Source organism: Cydia amplana, chromosome 15 (genome assembly GCF_948474715.1).
Source record: "Cydia amplana chromosome 15, ilCydAmpl1.1, whole genome shotgun sequence".
NCBI lineage: Eukaryota > Metazoa > Arthropoda > Insecta > Lepidoptera > Tortricidae > Cydia > Cydia amplana.
Genome location: NC_086083.1, coordinates 16132809 through 16153950, shown reverse-complemented (window position 1 = coordinate 16153950; position 21142 = coordinate 16132809). Strand labels below are relative to the sequence as shown.

The following is a 21142-nucleotide window of genomic DNA, read 5'->3' as shown; positions in this document are numbered from 1 at the left end:
AATTGACGACGAAGAAACAGAGGATAGCGATTCGCCACTAGATCCGGCAAACAATGATGGGGAGGGCTCTGCCTTGGACAGTTGGGTAAAAACTCTGAAACAAAACGCAAAACAAGGCAAGTTGACGGCATGTCAAAAACTGTCGGAGAACCATGACGCGAATACAATCGTCTATTGGTTGAATGAGTGGAGAAGGGCCGGGGCACCTGTGTGCCAAAAGAAGTAGTTGACAATTCGGCAGCCCCAAAAAATGCTGTAACAAAAGTAGTTGCGTGCACTGACATCGAAACATGTGAAGACTAATGTTCTAATTATTTAAAAAGCCCGGGGGGCTCTTTGCCGCAATGTTATATTCGCCTTGATGTCGCGCATTTCATAAGCTCGGCATTCAGGTGGCCCGTCGGGGCTGACAAACCCAAGAAACGTCTTAAATATTTTACTTCAAGTGCTTGGGGGGTCTCGTGAACGCCGAAGAGCTCCAACAAATACATGAAATCTTAGAAAGCGTTTTGGTGGTGGCGCTATCCCCGGCAGAAAAGGAAAGCTACCAAAATGCTCCTCCCATGGAAGAAAAGCTATCCTTTTTAGGAAGAGTAATAGCCGGGGATAATGCCATCACCCCAATCGACGACGAAGAAACAGAGGATAGGGATTCGCCACTAGATCCGGCAAACTATCATGGGGAGGGCTCTGCCTTGGACAGTTGGGTAAAAACCCTGAAACAAAACGCAAAACAAGGCAAGTTGCCGGCATGTCAAAAACTGTCAGAGAAGCGTGACGCGAATACAATCGTCTATTGGTCGAATGAGTGGAGAAGGGCCGGGGCACCTGTGTGGCAAAAGAAGTAGTTGACAATTCGGCGGCCCCAAAGAATGCTGTAACAAAAGTATTTGCGGGCACTGACATCGAAACATATGAAGACTAATGTTTTAATTAACTATTTAAAAAGCCCGGGGGCTCTTTGCCGCAATGCTGCGCATTTCATAAGCTCGGCATTCAGGTGGCCCATCGGGGCTGACAAAACCAAGAAACGTCTTAAATATTTTACTTCAAGTGCTTGGGGGGTGTCTCGTGAACGCCGAAGAGCTCCAACAAATACATGAAATCTTAGAAAGCGTTTTGGTGGTGGCGCTATGCCCGGCAGAAAAGGATAGCTACCAAAATGCTCCTCCCATAGAAGGAAAGCTATCATTTTTAGGAAGGGGGATAATGCCATCACCCCAATTGACGACGAAGAAACAGAGGATAGCGATTCGCCACTAGATCCGGCAAACAATGATGGGGAGGGCTCTGCCTTGGACAGTTGGGTAAAAACTCTGAAACAAAACGCAAAACAAGGCAAGTTGACGGCATGTCAAAAACTGTCGGAGAACCATGACGCGAATACAATCGTCTATTGGTTGAATGAGTGGAGAAGGGCCGGGGCACCTGTGTGCCAAAAGAAGTAGTTGACAATTCGGCAGCCCCAAAAAATGCTGTAACAAAAGTATTTGCGGGCACTGACATCGAAACATGTGAAGACTAATGTTCTAATTATTTAAAAAGCCCGGGGGGCTGTTTGCCGCAATGTTATATTCGCCTTGGTGTCGCGCATTTCATAAGCTCGGCATTCAGGTGGCCCGTCGGGGCTGACAAACCCAAGAAACGTCTTAAATATTTTACTTCAAGTGCTTGGGGGGTCTCGTGAATGCCGAAGAGCTCCAACAAATACATGAAATCTTAGAAAGCGTTTTGGTGGTGGCGCTATCCCCGGCAGAAAAGGAAAGCTACCAAAATGCTCCTCCCATGGAAGAAAAGCTATCCTTTTTAGGAAGAGTAATAGCTGGGGATAATGCCATCACCCCAATTGACGACGAAGAAACAGAGGATAGGGATTCGCCACTAGATCCGGCAAACTATCATGGGGAGGGCTCTGCCTTGGACAGTTGGGTAAAAACCCTGAAACAAAACGCAAAACAAGGCAAGTTGCCGGCATGTCAAAAACTGTCAGAGAAGCGTGACGCGAATACAATCGTCTATTGGTCGAATGAGTGGAGAAGGGCCGGGGCACCTGTGTGCCAAAAGAAGTAGTTGACAATTCGGCGGCCCCAAAGAATGCTGTAACAAAAGTATTTGCGGGCACTGACATCGAAACATATGAAGACTAATGTTTTAATTAACTATTTAAAAAGCCCGGGGGCTCTTTGCCGCAATGTTGCGCATTTCATAAGCTCGGCATTCAGGTGGCCCATCGGGGCTGACAAAACCAAGAAACGTCTTAAATATTTTACTTCAAGTGCTTGGGGGGTGTCTCGTGAACGCCGAAGAGCTCCAACAAATACATGAAATCTTAGAAAGCGTTTTGGTGGTGGCGCTATGCCCGGCAGAAAAGGATAGCTACCAAAATGCTCCTCCCATGGAAGGAAAGCTATCATTTTTAGGAAGAGTAATAGCTGGGGATAATGCCATCACCCCAATTGACGACGAAGAAACAGAGGATAGCGATTCGCCACTAGATCCGGCAAACAATGATGGGGAGGGCTCTGCCTTGGACAGTTGGGTAAAAACTCTGAAACAAAACGCAAAACAAGGCAAGTTGACGGCATGTCAAAAACTGTCGGAGAACCATGACGCGAATACAATCGTCTATTGGTTGAATGAGTGGAGAAGGGCCGGGGCACCTGTGTGCCAAAAGAAGTAATTGACAATTCGGCAGCCCCAAAAAATGCTGTAACAAAAGTATTTGCGGGCACTGAAATCGAAACATGTGAAGACTAATGTTCTAATTATTTAAAAAGCCCGGGGGGCTCTTTGCCGCAATGTTATATTCGCCTTGATGTCGCGCATTTCATAAGCTCGGCATTCAGGTGGCCCGTCGGGGCGGACAAAACCAAGAAACGTCTCAAATAACGTCAAGTGCTTGGGGGCTCTCGTGAACGCCGAAAAGATCCAAGAAATACATGAAATCTTAGAAAGCGTATTGGTGGTGGCGCTATCCCCGGTAGAAAAGGATAGCTTCCAAAACGCTCTTCCCATGGAAGAAAAGCTACCCTTTTAAGGAAGAGTAATAGCCGGGGATAATGCCATCACCCCAATTGACGACGAAGAAACAGAGGGTAGCGATTCGCCACTAGATCCGGCAAACAATGATGGGGAGGGTTCTGCCTTGGACACTTGGACAGTTGGGTAAAAACTCTGAAACAAAACGCAAAACAAGGCAAGTTGCCGGCATGTCAAAAACTGTCGGAGAAGCATGACACGAATAAACTGTCATTCAATAGAACTTGCTAACTATGTAAACAAACCGCCATACTAAAATTGACACTGAATGTCAATTTCCTAGTAACTTTTGTTTACATAGTTAGCAAGTTCTATTGAATGACACTTTACAATCGTCTATTGGTTGAATGAGTGGAGAAGGGACTGGGCACCTGTGTGCCAAAAGAAGTAGATGACAATTCGGCGGCTCCAAAGAATGCTGTACCAAAAGTACTTGCGGGCACTGACATCGAAACATATGTAGACTAACTTCGGGGATCTCGTGAACGCCGAAAAGATCCAAGAAATACATGAAATCTTAGAAAGCGTTTTGGTGGTGGCGCTATCCCCGGTAGAAAAGGATAGCTTCCAAAACGCTCTTCCCATGGAGGAAAAGCTACCCTTTTAAGGAAGAGTAATAGCCGGGGATAATGCCATCACCCCAATTGACGAAGACGAAACAGAGGATAGCGATTCGCCACTAGATCCGGCAAACAATGATGGGGAGGGGTCTGCCTTAGGTTTGGGTAAAATTTCCCAGGAGAAATTGCAGTACCGCCAGATTGTACGCACTGGCTGAAATACCTCAACAATACTCCTTGGGGAACAAGAACACAATCACTCCGGCGTTCACTACAGCCATTTTCATTATATTGATGATTTCGTTATACTGTAATTCACAACACTGGACAGAATTCAACAATTTGGACGCCAAAGAAAAAAGCAAATTAAAGAAATGACGCATGTAACATAAATGTTACGTAACCTAGGTTAATCGTATGTAATTATTTCTGCGTTCATTAATATAAGTACATTATTTTACAAGTACGATATTTTAACACTTACCTAACATTTACTTGATACCTACACTAATCTAGGGATTAAAGTAATTACGTGTGTTCTAATTAAAATCTCAACTTGTTATTTGCGCTTCTGACTGTACTCGCCGCGCAAATCAGTACTTGGGCCACCGACCGGTTCCATGCCCCTTGCCGCGCTTTCCCCCCGCGCTGTCTGGTTGCCGCGCCGCGGTCCGTCCGGCGATTCATTCGTTTCTGAGATTCAACGCAGGCGCACGTCGCTCTCTCGCAGCGTCCGTGCAAGCCGCGCACTCGCAGCGCATACAATTTTATATTTTAATGAGGGCTTAGTAAATTGCCTCAGTTTCTGTACTCGTTTAGTACATGTAATGAAAGTTAGAGCCAGTGTAACCCCTTTGGGTAAGTGTTGAACATTTAAGAGTGCTTTAGGGAGTAGTAGATTTGAATGTGTGTTCAACGGTTATTTACCGTTAAGTTGTAACGATCTTTTCTTTGTTTGATTATGAACTTCCTTAGCGTAGTTTAATAGGTGCTTAGTTTCGCTTGCAAATCTTAAATGCTAGTGTTAATGTTTTTCTGTCTTATTTAAAAGCAGGATTAAAATTGTAATTTGTATGTTTTTAAAAACTATATGCTTAACTGCTCATTTTGTAAGCTCCGCCTGACTGTGACATTTTAACATCACCAAGGCATTCTCACGGCTATCACGCAGTACTTTCTCTTCCGTTTCTGCTCTTCTTCTTCAAGCCGGTCACAGTCAAGGGAGCCGTTTCGTGGGTTAATTACTAAGGCGAGCTAAAATAATTCCAGGGTTCAATAGCACGGCTAGAAGGCCGACGATGACACGCTCGCGCTGACCCTGACGACCTGGTGCTGACCCTGGTGGAACACGGCTGACGTCCCTCAGTCCTTCATCGCTCACAGCAACACAGCGGGCCAGGGAAGTACTAGCGTGTGGGCAGCGACTACTTTCGTGAACCGGGAGTAGAAATCAGACGGTTAACGGATTTTGACCCTTCGACGATCTTCTCGAATGCTTGCGACGTTTTGAGCGATAAATAAATTGTTATCAAGTGAGATTATTTGTTTTAATTTAAACCTCACAGCTTAAACGTAGCAGTGGCGCCCTTACGTGTTTTTTTTTGAAAGTCTGATTTTACTCCCGGGTAAGTAGTTGTGGTACATGTGCTTGGTGTTTGTTTCTTTTTACGTTTTTATTTTTTTTGTGAAACGTTTTTTAAGTTTTTTTTGGTTGCCAGCAACTAAAGTGTACGTAACTGTTCTTTTTAATTGTGTAACTAACTTTAGGTTTTTCTCAGGGTACAGTCGGACGTATTTTTGTAATTTAAATTTAATATAGTCATATATAATTTTGCAACGGTTGTCTAACGGCTGTAATTTGTAATTTCGTCCGCTAGTACAGTCTGCTACATTTTGGAATTTTATTTTTACGGCTCAATTTCGGTAATACTCGGTTTCGTACGCATTAGTTGCAATTTAAACGCTTTTTTCTGTGTATTTTTATTTTTGTGTCTGTGCTTTGTTTCTTTTCTTCATCTTTCCGTTTTTTTTACACTTTCAACCAGAACGTTAGTAGCTTTATCATTTTATATTGTGACAGGCGGAGTATTTTGATTTTATTTTAAATATTGTTCAACATTTAGCCAAAGTTTATTTAATAATAGTTCGTAATGGCTTATTCCATAAAATTTATGTCTCTTCAAAAAAGTGAATTAGAGTACGAAGTGGCTATACGGGGTGAGACTCCAGCTGCTTCAGTCCAAGACTTGCGTAAGCAGATAGCCAAATGTGGTCCCGTTTTTCCATCCGAGGACATACTTGTTAGCCCGTTTGACGCGAAGGAGGATATAGACGGGGTGGCTTCTGTTTTGGAGAAGGTCAATACATTGCTTGATTCCAAACCTCTCAATAGAAGTTCCTTGCTCCGAGCACAGAATTTGATCAATCACGTCTATCATCGGCTTAATCGCGTGACTTGTGTCGAGGAGGTAGAGAAAGAGGCTTATGATCAATGTGTCAGCTTATTTAGGCAATTCTCGGACCGCGCCAGTTCCCTTAGGGACGTGGTTGATCCATTGGCTTCCACTAGCACTGGTGTGCAGGCTTCTCCTGTCACTTTAACGGCGCCTCTTAATGTCTCGGTGACGTGTGAGGGTAACGACGCGAATAAGTTCTCAAAGTTAAGATATGACGGTCAGACCTCTGTGCGGGCATTCATTCAGCGCGTATCCGAGTTTTGTGCGGCAAGGAACATTTCGAGTAGCAAGATTCTTCATAATGCTACTGAAATTTTTACAGGCAATGCGCTTCATTGGTTTCGTAGCGTTAGGGAAAAGGTAACAAGTTGGGATGACCTAGTTGTACTTTTGAGGCAGGATTTTTGTCATGCTGGCTATGATTTCAAGCTGATCAATGAAATCAGGGCACGTACACAGGGGGAAACGGAAAATATAGTGATTTACCTAGCGATCATGTCTGGTCTTTTCTCTCGTTTAACTAAGCCTTTGCCTGAGAATGAGAGGTTGGAAATTTTATTGCACAATATACGGCCTTGTTACGCGAGCACTTTATCTTCCGTTTCTGAAATTAAGACTATTGAGGAGCTCAAAAATTTATGTAGGAACTATGAGAACATTCAGTCACGCCTTTCTCAGTTCAAAGAACCCCCACGTGCGTCTTCTGATACTCTGGCCCCAGAGTTCGCCTACTCTGGCGGTTCTTCTAAAAATAAGAATAATTCTGCTACTAATTCATATGGGAACAATTACAATAATTATAATTATAAGTATAAACAGTTTAATCAAAACTATAATAAACCGCATGCTCAGAGTAATAGCAACTATAGCGGTAGTACTAATGGCAAAGCAAATAATACTCCTAGTTATGTAGCTGCGGTCACTAAATCCGAGCCGAAGGCACGTTATTGTCCGAAATGCCGGGTGAATACTCATAATTTGAGACAATGTACAGTGAATAAGGATGTCATTGTTTGTTTTGTTTGCGGTCGTAAGGGCGTAAAATCTCCTGATTGTCCTGATTGCATTAAAAATAAGAACTCAGATCCAAAAAACGGATAGAGCAGAATTGTGTCGATAGTTGTGCTACACCTAAATTTGATAAGGAGGACTGGCAGGATTGGTTGCGTACAGTTAATCTTTTCTTTAGGTCATATAGGGTTGACACAATTCTGAGGCAAAATTTAGAGGATGATGACAGGCCTTACGTCTCAGTGCAAGTCGGTAATTTAACTTTGTCAGGGTTGTTGGACTCTGGCTCTGCGGTAACAATCTTTGGCAACGGTGCTCATTCAGTACTCGTTGACAATGGGTTTAAGATAATGAGCGGAAGCTGTTCTTCGATTACTGCAGCGGGTGGTAGCGTTTATAGATGTGAGGGTTACATAGAGTTACCTATTAACTTTAATAACCAGTTTCATGTTGTGAAGGCTTTTATCGTGCCGGCTGTTGTGAATAACTTCATTTTAGGTTGGGATTTTTGGCGTGCTTTTGATATAGTACCCAAGCAACTTTGTGCTATCATCGTGAATGATGGTGCTTCGTCGGTTTGGAGTGTCACCAAACCTGATCGTGAAACCTTCATTCAGGGATACGACAATTTGGATGACTCACAGAGACTATTGGCGGACAATGTAGTAAAACAGTTTGAGGATATTTCTTTTCGTAGTAAAGGTTTAGGCGTAACGAATTTAATTACACACCACATTGATACTGGCGATACGAGTCCAATTCGTCAGCGCTACTACCGGTTATCTCCTGAAAAGCAACGCATTTTAGTTGAGCAGGTGGACGAGATGCTTTCTCTTGATGTAATTGAGCCTTGCGAGAGCGCTTGGTCTTCGCCTGTATTGATCGTCACCAAGAAGAACGGACAACCTAGATTTTGTCTCGATAGCCGTAAGCTTAATTCGGTGACAAAGCGTGACGCTTATAACTTGCCCTATATTTCCGAAATTCTGGATAACCTTAGGGATGCTCGTTATCTTTCTTGTATTGACTTGTCCAAAGCGTTCTGGCAAATTGAGATAGCTCCGGAGGATAGGAACAAGACGGCATTTTATGTTCCTGGTAGGGGTACCTTTCACTTTAAGCGAACTGCGTTCGGCCTGACTAACGCTCCTGCTACTCAACAAAGATTAGTGGACCTGTTATTCTCAGAGTTCGGTCTTAAAGTATTCGCCTACATGGACGACATAATAGTGGTTTCCGAGGATTTCAATAGTCACGTAACATTACTCTTACGCGTTTTGGATAAGTTAAAGAGAGCTAACTTAACGGTTAACTTAGAAAAGTGTCGTTTCTTTAACAGCCAGCTTAGATATCTCGGTTATGTGGTTGATGGCTCTGGCTTACGAACGGATCCGGAAAAAGTCGAGGCTATTTTAAATTATCCTACTCCAACTTGTCGCAAGGAGGTCAAGAGGTTTCTAGGGACTGCTACGTGGTACAGGCGTTTTGTACCTAATTTCAGTACAATTGCTGGTCCTTTAAACAAGCTTACTTCTTCAAAGAAGGGCTCTCCGCCGTTTGAATGGACCTCGGAGGCAGACTCTGCATTCAGGGAACTTAAGGAGCGACTTGTTTCTGCTCCGGTGCTTTGCTGTCCGGATTATTCTAAGCCGTTTGAGGTACACTGTGATGCCAGCAATTACGGGTTAGGTGCCATGTTGACCCAGACTATCGATGGTAAGGAGCACCCGATCGCGTACATGTCGAAGGCCTTGACCGCTGCTGAAAAGAACTACAGTATAACCGAACGCGAGGCTTTAGCTGTAGTGACTGCGTTGGAGTATTGGCGTTGCTACGTGGAAAATGGACAGCCTTTCACGGTCTACACTGATCACAGTGCACTTAAATGGTTCCTGTCTATTAACAATCCCACCGGAAGATTGGCTCGTTGGGGTGTTCGTCTCTCAGCATTTAACTTTGTTCTCAAACACCGTAGGGGAGTGGATAACGTCATTCCGGATGCGTTATCTCGTGCGTCTGTTGGTGCTATTAGTACTTCAAATTCTCATCTGACCTCCAGAGATACTTGGTACACTAATATTTTCAACGGTTGCCTTCATAACCCAATTGATTTTCCAAATTTCATGATTAAGGACAATTCCTTATACCGCTTGTCCAAAAATAAGCATAATCTTACGTCAGAATTTTCATGGAAGTTGGTTGTTCCTATGGAGTTACGTCAATCAACCGTTTCCGATAATCATTCCGAACCTTCAGCAGGGCACATGGGCATTTTTAAAACTTACCGTAGACTTTGTTTACGTTACTATTGGCCTCGTATGTATCAGGACGTTGTTCAGTTTGTTGGATCGTGCGACAAATGTCTGGCATATAAGGCTCAGAACCACCAAACTTTAGGGGTGATGGGTAGGCCAAAACAGTGCTCACGACCATTCCAGATGATCTCTATTGACTTGATGGGCCCGTTGCCAACTACGAGGAAAAGAAATAACTACATTCTAGTTGTCACGTGTTGTTTTTCGAAATATTGTTTGATTTTCCCGCTTAAACAGGCTACTGCGGAGGTGATTGTACAAAACTTAGAGGATTCTGTTTTTCTAGTGCACGGGATACCACAAACGGTCCTAATGGACAATGGACCACAATTTGCGGGGAAGGTTATGGATAATTTTTTCAAATCCTATAATGTTCCAAACGTTTTTTTTACTCCGAAATATAGTCCGCAGGTCAATTTGGTAGAGCGTTACAATCGTACGATTATTACTTGTATTTCCACCTTTGTTGAGGATGACCATAGATCCTGGGACGTATTTATTCCCAGGGTTCAATTTGCCATAAATAGCGCCGTCAACGAGGTCACGAAGTATGCACCATCATTTCTGGTGTACGGTCGCGAGTTAGTACCTTGTGGGACACATTATACGGACAACGATATCGGACACGAGGTGTTGTTCCTACCACGCGATATCTACGCCGAAAACTTGGGTTGCCTTTCCGCTATTTTTGATGACGTGCAAAAGAAACTGTGGCACGCTCATGAAAGAAGTACGTCACACTACAATCTTAGACGTCAACTTGTGGAATTTTCGGTGGGCGATATAGTTATGAAGCGCGCCTATTTCTTGAGTGACAAGGGCAAGCAATTCACAAAGAAACTGGCTCCTAAATTTATAAAGGCTAGGATTATTGGGAAAAAGTCACCTTTGGTATACGTTTTGCAGGATTTAGGGGGTAAAGATCTTGGTACTTGGCATGTTAAGGATCTTAAGTTAGTGGGTCTTAATAAGTAGTTGGTTATTATACTTATTATTTTTAGTTAGTATTATGTCTGTTGATCACACTTCAAATTTGTTGTTGAAGATAATTACATTGCGCTTTGACATCTTTAGGTAACGGTTCTTGTATGGTCTCCAGTTCTTGCAACGGGAAACCCTTATAATTTTTCTGGAATCGAGCGTGGTGATTAAGCCTATAGGGTAATTGCTAACGTGGTAATGTAAGCGTGAAGTATGAAAGATATGTAATGTCAGTGTAATTACAGGAACCAGGCTTCACGGATTTTATTCCTTAAGGGTAATAAAATCCTTCATGGCGCGCCGGGGTACTGTAACATAAATGTTACGTAACCTAGGTTAATCGTATGTAATTATTTCTGCGTTCATTAATATAAGTACATTATTTTACAAGTACGATATTTTAACACTTACCTAACATTTACTTGATACCTACACTAATCTAGGGATTAAAGTAATTACGTGTGTTCTAATTAAAATCTCAACTTGTTATTTGCGCTTCTGACTGTACTCGCCGCGCAAATCAGTACTTGGTAAGGTCCGACCGAGAACACTTTTTTTGTCTCGGCCGAGACCGAGACCGAGACCGAGACAAAATGAAATTCTCGGCCGAGACCGAGACCGAGACCGAGAATTTGAGAAAAGAAAGAAAAAATACGTATTTTGCAAAAAAAAACTGTATTTTCATAAATACTGACTAAAAACATACAAAACTCTTCTCGGGCCCACTTGCGCTAACCAGGGTTAAAAAATTAAACAGCTAACTTAGGATTCATCACGCCATGTACGAAACTGAAAAGTAAATGCGAGGTTTACCATTTATTTTTTTAACTCTGGTTGGTGCAAGTGGGTCTGATAAAAGACGACGAAAAGACATTAATAATCAAAATTAAATAGTTCTATATTATAGCACAAAAACAATAACTTTTCAGCGTTGTGGCCAGTTAAATTGTGACGCCGCTCGTCGTACAATTGACCAGCCCTGCTAAAAAGCTGTTCGCTAGCCACACTTGTTGGTGGAGCAGACAAAAATTTTTTTGCTGCAGGGCGCAGGAGTTGGTAAGGCGATGAATGCCAGTATTCGTAGATATTTGCATTCCTATGCAGCCTTGGCTCTCTCAGATAATTGTCAAGTGACGATTCAAGTGAGTTGTCCGTCATTGGGTCGTCATCAGACTCGATGGAGTCGTGAGCTGCCCACAAACTTGTCTCATTGACGGATCTAACTGAAGTTGACGCTCCACCCTGACGCTCTCCAAGTCCTGCCGGTGTACCTAATTGTAAAACTTCAAAAATTTTAGTCTTGGCTCCGTTTACCTCGTTTTCGGTCAAATATTTTGTTTTGAATCGGGGATCCAACAATGTTGCACAAATTAAGGGGCTCGATGTTCGTATGAATGAAAAGCGATGATTGAGTGAGCACAACAACTTGCTTTTCATCTCAGCAGCAGCACAATTTTGAAGAGCATCACTTTCATTGTTTTCTATATCTGCTGACATTGCAGTATCTGCCGACGCTACAAACTGACTTTGCCCGCTAGTTGACGCAAGTTTTCCACTTAACATGGCTACTAAAGGTATCACCAAGGAGACACATGATGCATCTGACGACATGTCTAATGTGGCCTCATAAAAACATTCCAATACACTGACAGCATCTTGCATCGTCGTCCATTCTTCGTTATTAATTTCATTGATTGAGCCCCTTTCGACACGGTATAGATTAATCGCATTTTTTTGCTCAATCAACCGTGACAACATTAAGTACGTGCTGTTCCAACGTGTTTCCACGTCTTGGAATAGGGTGTGTTCTGGTAAATTTAAAGTTTTTTGGAAAGTATTTAAATACCTCCGTGCCTGCTCACTTCTATGAAAGTGTCCGACTACTTTACGACACTTTTTTAGTATTGTTATTATGTTTGGCACCGATAAAATTGCGTCATGAATCACCAGTTGTAGTGTATGAGACACACAGCCCAACGAATCGTACTCCGCAACCCTTGTAGCACGGGCCATGTTCCCAGCATTATCGCGAAGAGCAAGGTGGATTTTAGAGCCTATATTATAATCTTCGACTACTTCTTTCAGTTTCTCGGAGATATAGTCGCCCGTGTGGTCATTTTCTAAAACTGATGCACCCAAGATTACTTTTGGTCGTTGTTCATTGTGCACAAAATGGGCCGTAAAACTCAGAAGTGAACAAGTTTTAGTAGGATTTGACCAAATGTCTGTAGTAAAACTTATCCACTCGGCCTCACATAGCAAATTGACTACTTTAGTTTTAACTTTTTCAAAAGTTTCCGGCATTAGTTGGGTGCGAAAAAATTTTTCAGATTTCAATTTATATTTTTTTGGTCCTGCAGGGTCCGCAAAATTTAAGCGCTTAAATCCTTTTCCTGACACAGTGTTATAAGGCTGCATGTCAACTAATATATAATCCATGATAGCCTTATCTATGCGTTTTGTTATGTCATGGTCATGGGGCCATTGGGCTTTTGGCGGATTCGCCAGCAATTGCTGCATCGTAGGTTGAGTCTTCTTGTCTGTTTCAAGAAGTACAGGGCCCGCTGATTTTAAATTATTTTGCTTTTCAGCTGCTTGGTTTTTCAGGTCATCTATTTGTATTAAAAAATGTTCGTTTTCTGTCAAATGATATTTCGATAAATGTAGTTTTAACCCTTTAATAGTTTGAAGCTTAGGTTGCAAACTTCCCAGAGACACTGTTTTCCTGCAGAGCTTGCATTCTGCCTTAGATGGTTGTGAATTTTTTTTTTCAAAATACTCCCAAATAGGGTTTATTACTTTAGGCATTGCAAATGCAAAATGTACCTGTAACAAGGTAGTAGGTATCTTTTGAAAAATAAAATTTTCATGTTAAATATCAAACATTAAACAAAAGGAAATCAAATCAAATCAACGAAGTAAAAAGTAAGTCAACTAAGTAATTTTCTGATGTTCTTGCCTTTTTAACAATTCATATCAAATAAAATAACAACAATTTCTAGATCCAAAGCAACACGAACTTTGTTGAACGAACACGAACCCACGAAAACAGTATTTAGTTTTCATATTTAAATTAAGTTCCAAATAGTCTCCACTATTACTACTATTACTAATATCGCTACTGCCATTTGAATATGATTTTTAACTAGTAGGCATAAAGTTCAAATAAGTCATTTACTTTCATTCATTTAATATTAGTACCCAACCCACCTATCGTTAAATAAAAAGCTTTAAAAGTCGTCGCAAAATCTATCGTAATAACCTAAAACACAAAATAATGTTTAGTTTACGTACTTACCTACGGTTTAAAGTTCACTCGTACACAACACAACACACAACAATGTTAGCAAATAACTCTTAATTTTTTAAGCACTGTGCCTAATGTGCCTTTATGTATCTCATTTAATGTTATTCTTTTAGTAGTACACCAAAACATAAACAAACACAACAGTGGTTACTTGATAATCCTCCGCCAATTCACCTACTTAATTGGTTTAGATGTTAAATTAAACACCAATAGAAATCAAGTGAACTGACACGAAGTGTCGCAGAAACCCACCAGGCAGCCAATGAGATCGTACGACAAGCTCGCCACCCGCGCGCGAAAGTTTAAATTCGCAAATCGGAACGGTTTCACAGTCTCGGCCGTGGCCGAGAATCTCGGCCTTATTTGGCCGAGAACCGAGACCGAGATCTCGGCCCGAATTTCGGCCGAGACTGCCGAGACCGAGACCGAGACCGAGATCTCGGTCGGACCTTAGCTACTTGGGCCACCGACCGGTTCCATGCCCCTTGCCGCGCTTTCCCCCCGCGCTGTCTGGTTGCCGCGCCGCGGTCCGTCCGGCGATTCATTCGTTTCTGAGATTCAACGCAGGCGCACGTCGCTCTCTCGCAGCGTCCGTGCAAGCCGCGCACTCGCAGCGCATACAATTTTATATTTTAATGAGGGCTTAGTAAATTGCCTCAGTTTCTGTACTCGTTTAGTACATGTAATGAAAGTTAGAGCCAGTGTAACCCCTTTGGGTAAGTGTTGAACATTTAAGAGTGCTTTAGGGAGTAGTAGATTTGAATGTGTGTTCAACGGTTATTTACCGTTAAGTTGTAACGATCTTTTCTTTGTTTGATTATGAACTTCCTTAGCGTAGTTTAATAGGTGCTTAGTTTCGCTTGCAAATCTTAAATGCTAGTGTTAATGTTTTTCTGTCTTATTTAAAAGCAGGATTAAAATTGTAATTTGTATGTTTTTAAAAACTATATGCTTAACTGCTCATTTTGTAAGCTCCGCCTGACTGTGACATTTTAACATCACCAAGGCATTCTCACGGCTATCACGCAGTACTTTCTCTTCCGTTTCTGCTCTTCTTCTTCAAGCCGGTCACAGTCAAGGGAGCCGTTTCGTGGGTTAATTACTAAGGCGAGCTAAAATAATTCCAGGGTTCAATAGCACGGCTAGAAGGCCGACGATGACACGCTCGCGCTGACCCTGACGACCTGGTGCTGACCCTGGTGGAACACGGCTGACGTCCCTCAGTCCTTCATCGCTCACAGCAACACAGCGGGCCAGGGAAGTACTAGCGTGTGGGCAGCGACTACTTTCGTGAACCGGGAGTAGAAATCAGACGGTTAACGGACTTTGACCCTTCGACGATCTTCTCGAATGCTTGCGACGTTTTGAGCGATAAATAAATTGTTATCAAGTGAGATTATTTGTTTTAATTTAAACCTCACAGCTTAAACGTAGCAGCGTAGCGTAGAGGTAAAATGGACGTTGAAGATATTGGCCCTGAGTCCGTTGACATTTAGACATTATCGAAAAATACTATTACGCAATAATCACAAACAAAATGTATTATTGTCTGCTAAATCCGAAAGTTTAGTATCATGGCGGCCTGGCATTATAAGTACATAGTGTAGAATATGCTTGCGACGGCTGCGCATGAAGACGAAAAACGGGAGCAAAGCATAAGTGTCGTAATATTACAAAACAATAAAGAAGCTTTCGGAGAGTTTTGCGATTAGGTCTCGCTCGTCTCGTGAAACAGATTCAGGTCATATGATGTTACCAAAGCGTTGGACCAGTGTAAATGGGAACGAATAGAGTCCTGCTTCATCCGCCATTTAGAAATGAGTATGCGTCTGACGTCCGAGAACGTTTCAAGATAATCCCATCAAAAACATTACATGTAAAAAGGTGCAAGTCTCGCAACGCTTTTACTACAAAAAAGTTTTGAGATGTAATGTGAAACCAAGTCCGTTATTTTAATCAGTGCCAGGAGGTGTTAAAACCGTATCAATAAGATATCTTTAATTTGTAATACCTATAATGACTTGGCCATCGCACGGCTGCATAATGACAAAAGGATCATCGTCACCTATTAAAAATAATTCTAATTGAACATAACGCTAGCGCTAATTGCAGTTTGAGCATTACACATATTTACGAGTACGGTACGAGTAAAGCATTATGTGCGATTGCCAAGTCATTATATGTATTACAAATTACAGATATCTTATTGATACGGTTTTAACACCCCCTGGCACTGATTAAAATAACCGACTTGGTTTCACATTACATCTCAAAACTTTTTTGTAGTAAAAGCGTTGCGAGACTTGCACCTTTTTACATGTAATGTTTTTGATGGGATCTCATCTCTTTTTGTAGGCAGTCCTTCTTTTCGGGTACTCATACCCATACTATGTATACACATATCATAACTAAACATATTTTCATTCATACTCACATCGTACATCGTAGTGTACCTTTACTTTACCTACTATTTGTAGGAACGGCATCAGTAACTTTGTAATATCATATATTTATATAGGATTACAAACTTACTTATGCAGTTCTTAGATCTTTAAAACGTGACTGATATTTCAATATTTTTAGGTTTTCCCTTTATGTGGCCATTAAACCCTAACTCTGTACCAAATTTCAGCTCTCTGAGTTTATGGGAAGTACCTAGTTCTATTCTGATGATCATGAGTGAGTGAGTGAGTGTCATAAATGCGAAACTTTGCTTTCGCTTAACTTCGGAACTAAATGACCTACAGACTTGAAATTTTGGATTTTAAGTAGGTACATATTTCCATTTCTGTTCACTCTACCAATAACGGTGTCGTTTTTAGCAATTATTTGAAAGCGATATTAAGCGATTAAAATAAGCGGGTCCTGGACTATTCAAATAAAGAATAAATAAGTTTTTTTTTTCATTTTTGGTACAAGATTTTATCGCTGACTGTACTTTTCTTTCCACGGGTATATTCTAAAAACCCCAAACACAATTCGGTTGTTATATCACAGAGTTCATATGGCCTCCTCCTGTCTCCATCATCAGTTCAGCTCCATTAATATTGCATTGTCACCCGACTTACACACGTATGGAAATTTTCAGCTTCATCGGAAGTGGGTCAAATATAACTTGCAAGTCCGAATTTGAAAATCCGATAAAACTGGTAAACAACCGGGGCTCCTGACCCTGAATCTGTGTTTTATTTAAAGCTATACATAACTTTAATCTCCGCTACACGTCAAGAACGGGTTAGACCCGCGTGTATTTAAGATCCGTTTCGCCGCGTACACTACACGGGTACACGGATACACGGATCTTAATTACACGTGTACCCGTCTACACGTGTAGAACGGGTCAGAAAACCGTGTACGTGTAGTACGGAAACGGGTACCGAACACGTGTACACGAAACCCGGACACGACCGCGAGCCCTAACAGAAACCTACAAGTGATTCTATGGCGCGAAGACGAGCACCTACCTGTACGCTCTCTCACTTTAAATACAGTAACGTATGGCTTTGCGTCGGCGAGCTGGCTAGCGGCTCGCTGTTTGTGGCAGTTAGGGGCTGAGAGCAAGGATCCTTTGGTTAGGACCATTATACAAAATGATTTTTACTGTGATGACTTATTAACAGGCGCAGACTCTGAATCAGAGCTGCTTCATATACAGGCCGGCGTCTCACAGTCTTTAGCCTCTGGTTGTTTCAATTTGCGTAAATACCGTTCAAATGCAAACGCGTTACTAAAGTCAGATTTCATTAATCAAGATGATCATCTAGCTTTGAGTCAAGCTTGTCAAACACTTGGACTGGGGTGGCAACCCAGCCAAGATATATTAAACTTTTCAATTAAAAATGATCACTCTGATGAAACAATTACAAAACGAACAATTTTGTCTAAAACGTTCCAAGTATTTGATCCCTTAGGTCTTTTAAGCCTGTGCACAGTGAAACCTAAGATATTAATACAAACTTTGTGGAAAGAAGGCAAATCTTGGGACGAGCCAGTTTCGCCTGAAATACAGCGAATCTGGTCGCGATTTATTAAAAATTTGCATCACATTAAAGGACTCAGTATACCTAATAGATATGTATTGTGCGAGGCGCACTTCACAATAGAACAACATTGCTTTTCTGACGCTGCAGAGACTGCATATGCAGCCTGCATTTATGTAAAAACTATTTCTGACTCGGGTGAACAACAAGTCCACCTGCTGTGTGCGAAAGACAGAATAGCTCCAATCCGGCGCACAACTATACCACGATTAGAATTAGCTGGGTGCTTGTTAGCAGCACAAACATATGCAGCCGTAGTAGGAGCCTGGAGACGTCCTGTCTCTCGCACAATATTCTGGACTGACTCTAGCTGCTGCCTGGCTTGGTTAAAGACAGACAGATCCAAACTTAAAACTTTTGTAGCAAACAGAGTAGCCGCTATAGCCAGTCTCACTACCGGAGCCACCTGGAGACATGTACCTACAAAAGAAAATCCAAGTGATCTTGCAACGCGTGGTGTTGATCCACAGCATGTCCCTGGAAACGCTCTGTGGTGGAGGGGCCCCGTTTCTATTAAAGCCTGAAAATGAATGGCCAGAGCTAAATTCTGTCGAGCCGGAGGTTTTGCCGGAAATCAAGGTAACGTCTATGCTTACAAGCACAGACGATGGACCATCTGTCATTGATTTTAATAGATTTTCTAAATATAAAAGGCTACAACATACTATGGCTTATGTGCGCCGTTTCATAAATAACTGTAAGCCCAGCTAAATTAACTGGCTCGCTATCGCCACAAGAGCTTACAGACTCTTTGCATACCTTAGTTAAAATTGCACAACAGCAGTCATTTGCTTCTGAACTTGAAACGATGCGGAAAGGTCATAGGTTGAGTCCTAGATCACACATTATAACTCTGAACCCATTTTTGGACTCACAAGGTCTCTTGAGAGTCGGGGGAAGGCTAGATGCTTCAGATTGTAGTTACGAACAGAAGCATCCCATGTTATTACGTGCTAAACACACACTAACCAAACTCATTTTTACACATGAACACATACGTCTCTTACATGCAGGGCCACAGCTATTGCTATGCTCAGTACGGGACTTGATATGGCCAGTCGGGGGCAGAAACGTCGCAAGGAGCACGGCCCACAATTGTGTCACTTGTAAAAGAATCGCTGGCCAAACTTTAAAAAATATAATGGGCAATTTACCAGCGCAGCGCATAAATGCTGATTTTCCATTCTTGTCAACAGCTGTTGACTTTGCAGGTCCTTATTTAATAACAGATCGCCGTGGACGTGGATGTAAAATCACTAAATGTTATCTGTGTCTATTTATATGCTTAAGATATAAATGTGTTCATTTAGAAGCTGTTAGCGACTTGTCTAAAGATGCATTTGTGCTGGCACTCCGCAGATTTATCGCCAGGCGCGGCAAACCTGCGGAGCTGTTTTGTGATAATGGTAGAAACTTTGTAGCTGCAGCCAAAGAGATAAATGATTTTTTTAAGTTATATGAAAACGATATATCTGATTTTGCAGCTGGTCAAGGTATAAAATTTAAATTTGCACCAGCTTATGCTCCTAACTTTAATGGCTACGCGGAGGCCGGCATTAAAAGCGCCAAATTTCATCTCAAACGAGTTTTGGGCAATACACACCTTACCTTTGAGGAACTTTCGTCTCTTTTTAGCCAAGTGGAGGCAATTTTGAACAGTAGGCCTCTCTGCCCACTCTCCTCCTCCCCTAATGACTTTTACCTCCTTACTCCCGGGCACTTTCTCATTTTTAGGCCGCTCACGTCGCTGCCGGCTCCGCCACTGCAAGACCGGAACCCGAACCGCCTGGACCGCTTCCTGAGGCTAGAACAGCTGCGGCAACACTTCTGGAAACGCTGGTCGACCGAGTTCGTGTCCCTACTGCAACAACGCTACAAGTGGCGCGAGAGGCAACGAGATCTACAGCTCGGAGAGCTCGTACTCATTAAGGAGGAAGGCTTACCGCCTTTGCTATGGCGCATGGGCAGAGTCGTCAAACTATATAACGGAAAGGATGGCGTGCCGCGCGTAGCTGACATCAATACCGCTAGAGGGATAGTCAAGCGAGCACTCAACCGAATATGTCCGCTGCCTGTACAACAGAGAGAGTCTTGAAAGACCCTCGGCTTTCAGCGTCCCGGAGTATGTTAGCGCTGTTGGCAGCATCGCCACCTTCGAGCCAACCAATGATGTGTGGGAACGCAGCTCTGCAGCTCCAGGATGCCAACATGCACGGCGAGGTCAGCAGCCAACCAGAAAGCGCGATGCTGGCGCCAGAGTTTCGCCTATGCAACGCATCTCCAGGCAGCGCGCCGCAAGCATCACTCTCTTGCATTCTAACCACCAAACGATTCGCGCGTGTCCTAGACATTTAATTAAGAACCTTTTGTACACTTCACCATTAAAAGAATGGTATATTTTCTATTCAATTGTTTTATTTAAATAGCGCCAAAAGGGCGCAAACAGAAAACTTCACAGAAAAAATGTCTGCGTCAGCGAAATCCTTTGTTAGGATGCAGTATATGGAAGGTAAAAAAAAAGAAGGGACATAGGTTTACATTAGATGAAAAGGTTTTATCTTTGTCTTTTTATAAAAAGAGTCCGAAAGCCTACGCCTTGATGTGTAAACATTTTACTTTACCATCAAGGAAAGTGCTGAAATCTATATTGGCACAAATTAGGGTAAACCCTGGCATCAATCCAGTAATTTTTAAAGAAATGAAAAGCACTGTAATGAAAATGCTGCCACAAGATCGTCTGTGTACTTTAATGTTCGATGAAATGTCAATTTCCCCACAGCTATTTTATAACTCATACACAGACGATCTTGTAGGTTTCGAGGACTTGGGAAACCATAAAACAGAAAATTTTGCGAACCATGTTTTAGTATTTATGGTGAAGGGTGTAAAAAAAATTTTAAACAACCTGTAGCATACTACTTTACACATCGGTTGTCCACACCAAAACTTAAAGAAATACTAATTGAAGTTATTTCCCATGTACAGGCCACCGGGCTTAAGATTGTGGCAACCGTTTGTGATCAAGGGTCCCCAAACCCGGCTTGCATAAACGACTTGATTAATGAAGCGAAAAAAAAATATTTTTATGAGGGAAGAGAATGGCGAAATGATATAATTATCGTGAATAATCAGGAAATTATTCCATTATTTGACGTCCCACATTTACTGAAAGGAATTAGAAATAATTTATTAAATAAAGATATGCTTTATACAGATTAAAAAAAAAAATAAACAAAATAAAATTAAATGGGAGTATTTCCAAACAATTTTTACAGCCGACAAATCTCATGGTGAGCTTAGATTGTTACCAAAAATAAATAGGGAACACATAGACCCAAAAAAAATAAGAAAAATGAGGGTCAAAAATGCGGCTCAAGTGCTCAGCCGCAGCATGGTCGTTAAGGTCCGACCGAGATCTCGGTCTCGGTCTCGG

General features: G+C 42.1%; 3 protein-coding genes and 1 long non-coding RNA gene across 4 annotated transcripts in view; 2 read left to right on the top strand and 2 right to left on the bottom strand.

Moving 5' to 3' along the window:
- The window catches only part of LOC134654661 (zinc finger BED domain-containing protein 4-like), a 1082235-nt gene that overhangs the window by 474491 nt on the left and 586602 nt on the right, over nt 1-21142 (bottom strand). Inside the window, exon 2 of the mRNA XM_063510134.1 lies at nt 10890-14126. Coding sequence (XP_063366204.1) covers nt 11236-13170 — 1935 coding nt within the window. The 5' untranslated portion in view covers nt 13171-14126 and the 3' untranslated portion in view covers nt 10890-11235. The remainder of the gene's footprint in view (nt 1-10889; nt 14127-21142) is intronic.
- LOC134654688 (uncharacterized) overlaps nt 1-21142 on the bottom strand; it is a 403600-nt gene that overhangs the window by 241262 nt on the left and 141196 nt on the right. The gene's annotated exons all lie outside the window — the stretch shown is intronic.
- LOC134654659 (uncharacterized) overlaps nt 1-21142 on the top strand; it is a 191823-nt gene that overhangs the window by 147444 nt on the left and 23237 nt on the right. The window lies entirely within an intron of this gene.
- On the top strand, nt 18518-19804 carry LOC134654747 (uncharacterized). Its single transcript, XM_063510219.1, has one exon. It carries the CDS (start codon nt 18518-18520, stop codon nt 19802-19804), a length of 1287 nt encoding a protein of 428 aa, XP_063366289.1.

Bases quoted from the DNA above. Each gene is read 5' to 3' on its own strand.
- LOC134654747 (XM_063510219.1), top strand. From the start codon at position 18,518: ATGCGGAAAGGTCATAGGTTGAGTCCTAGATCACACATTATAACTCTG.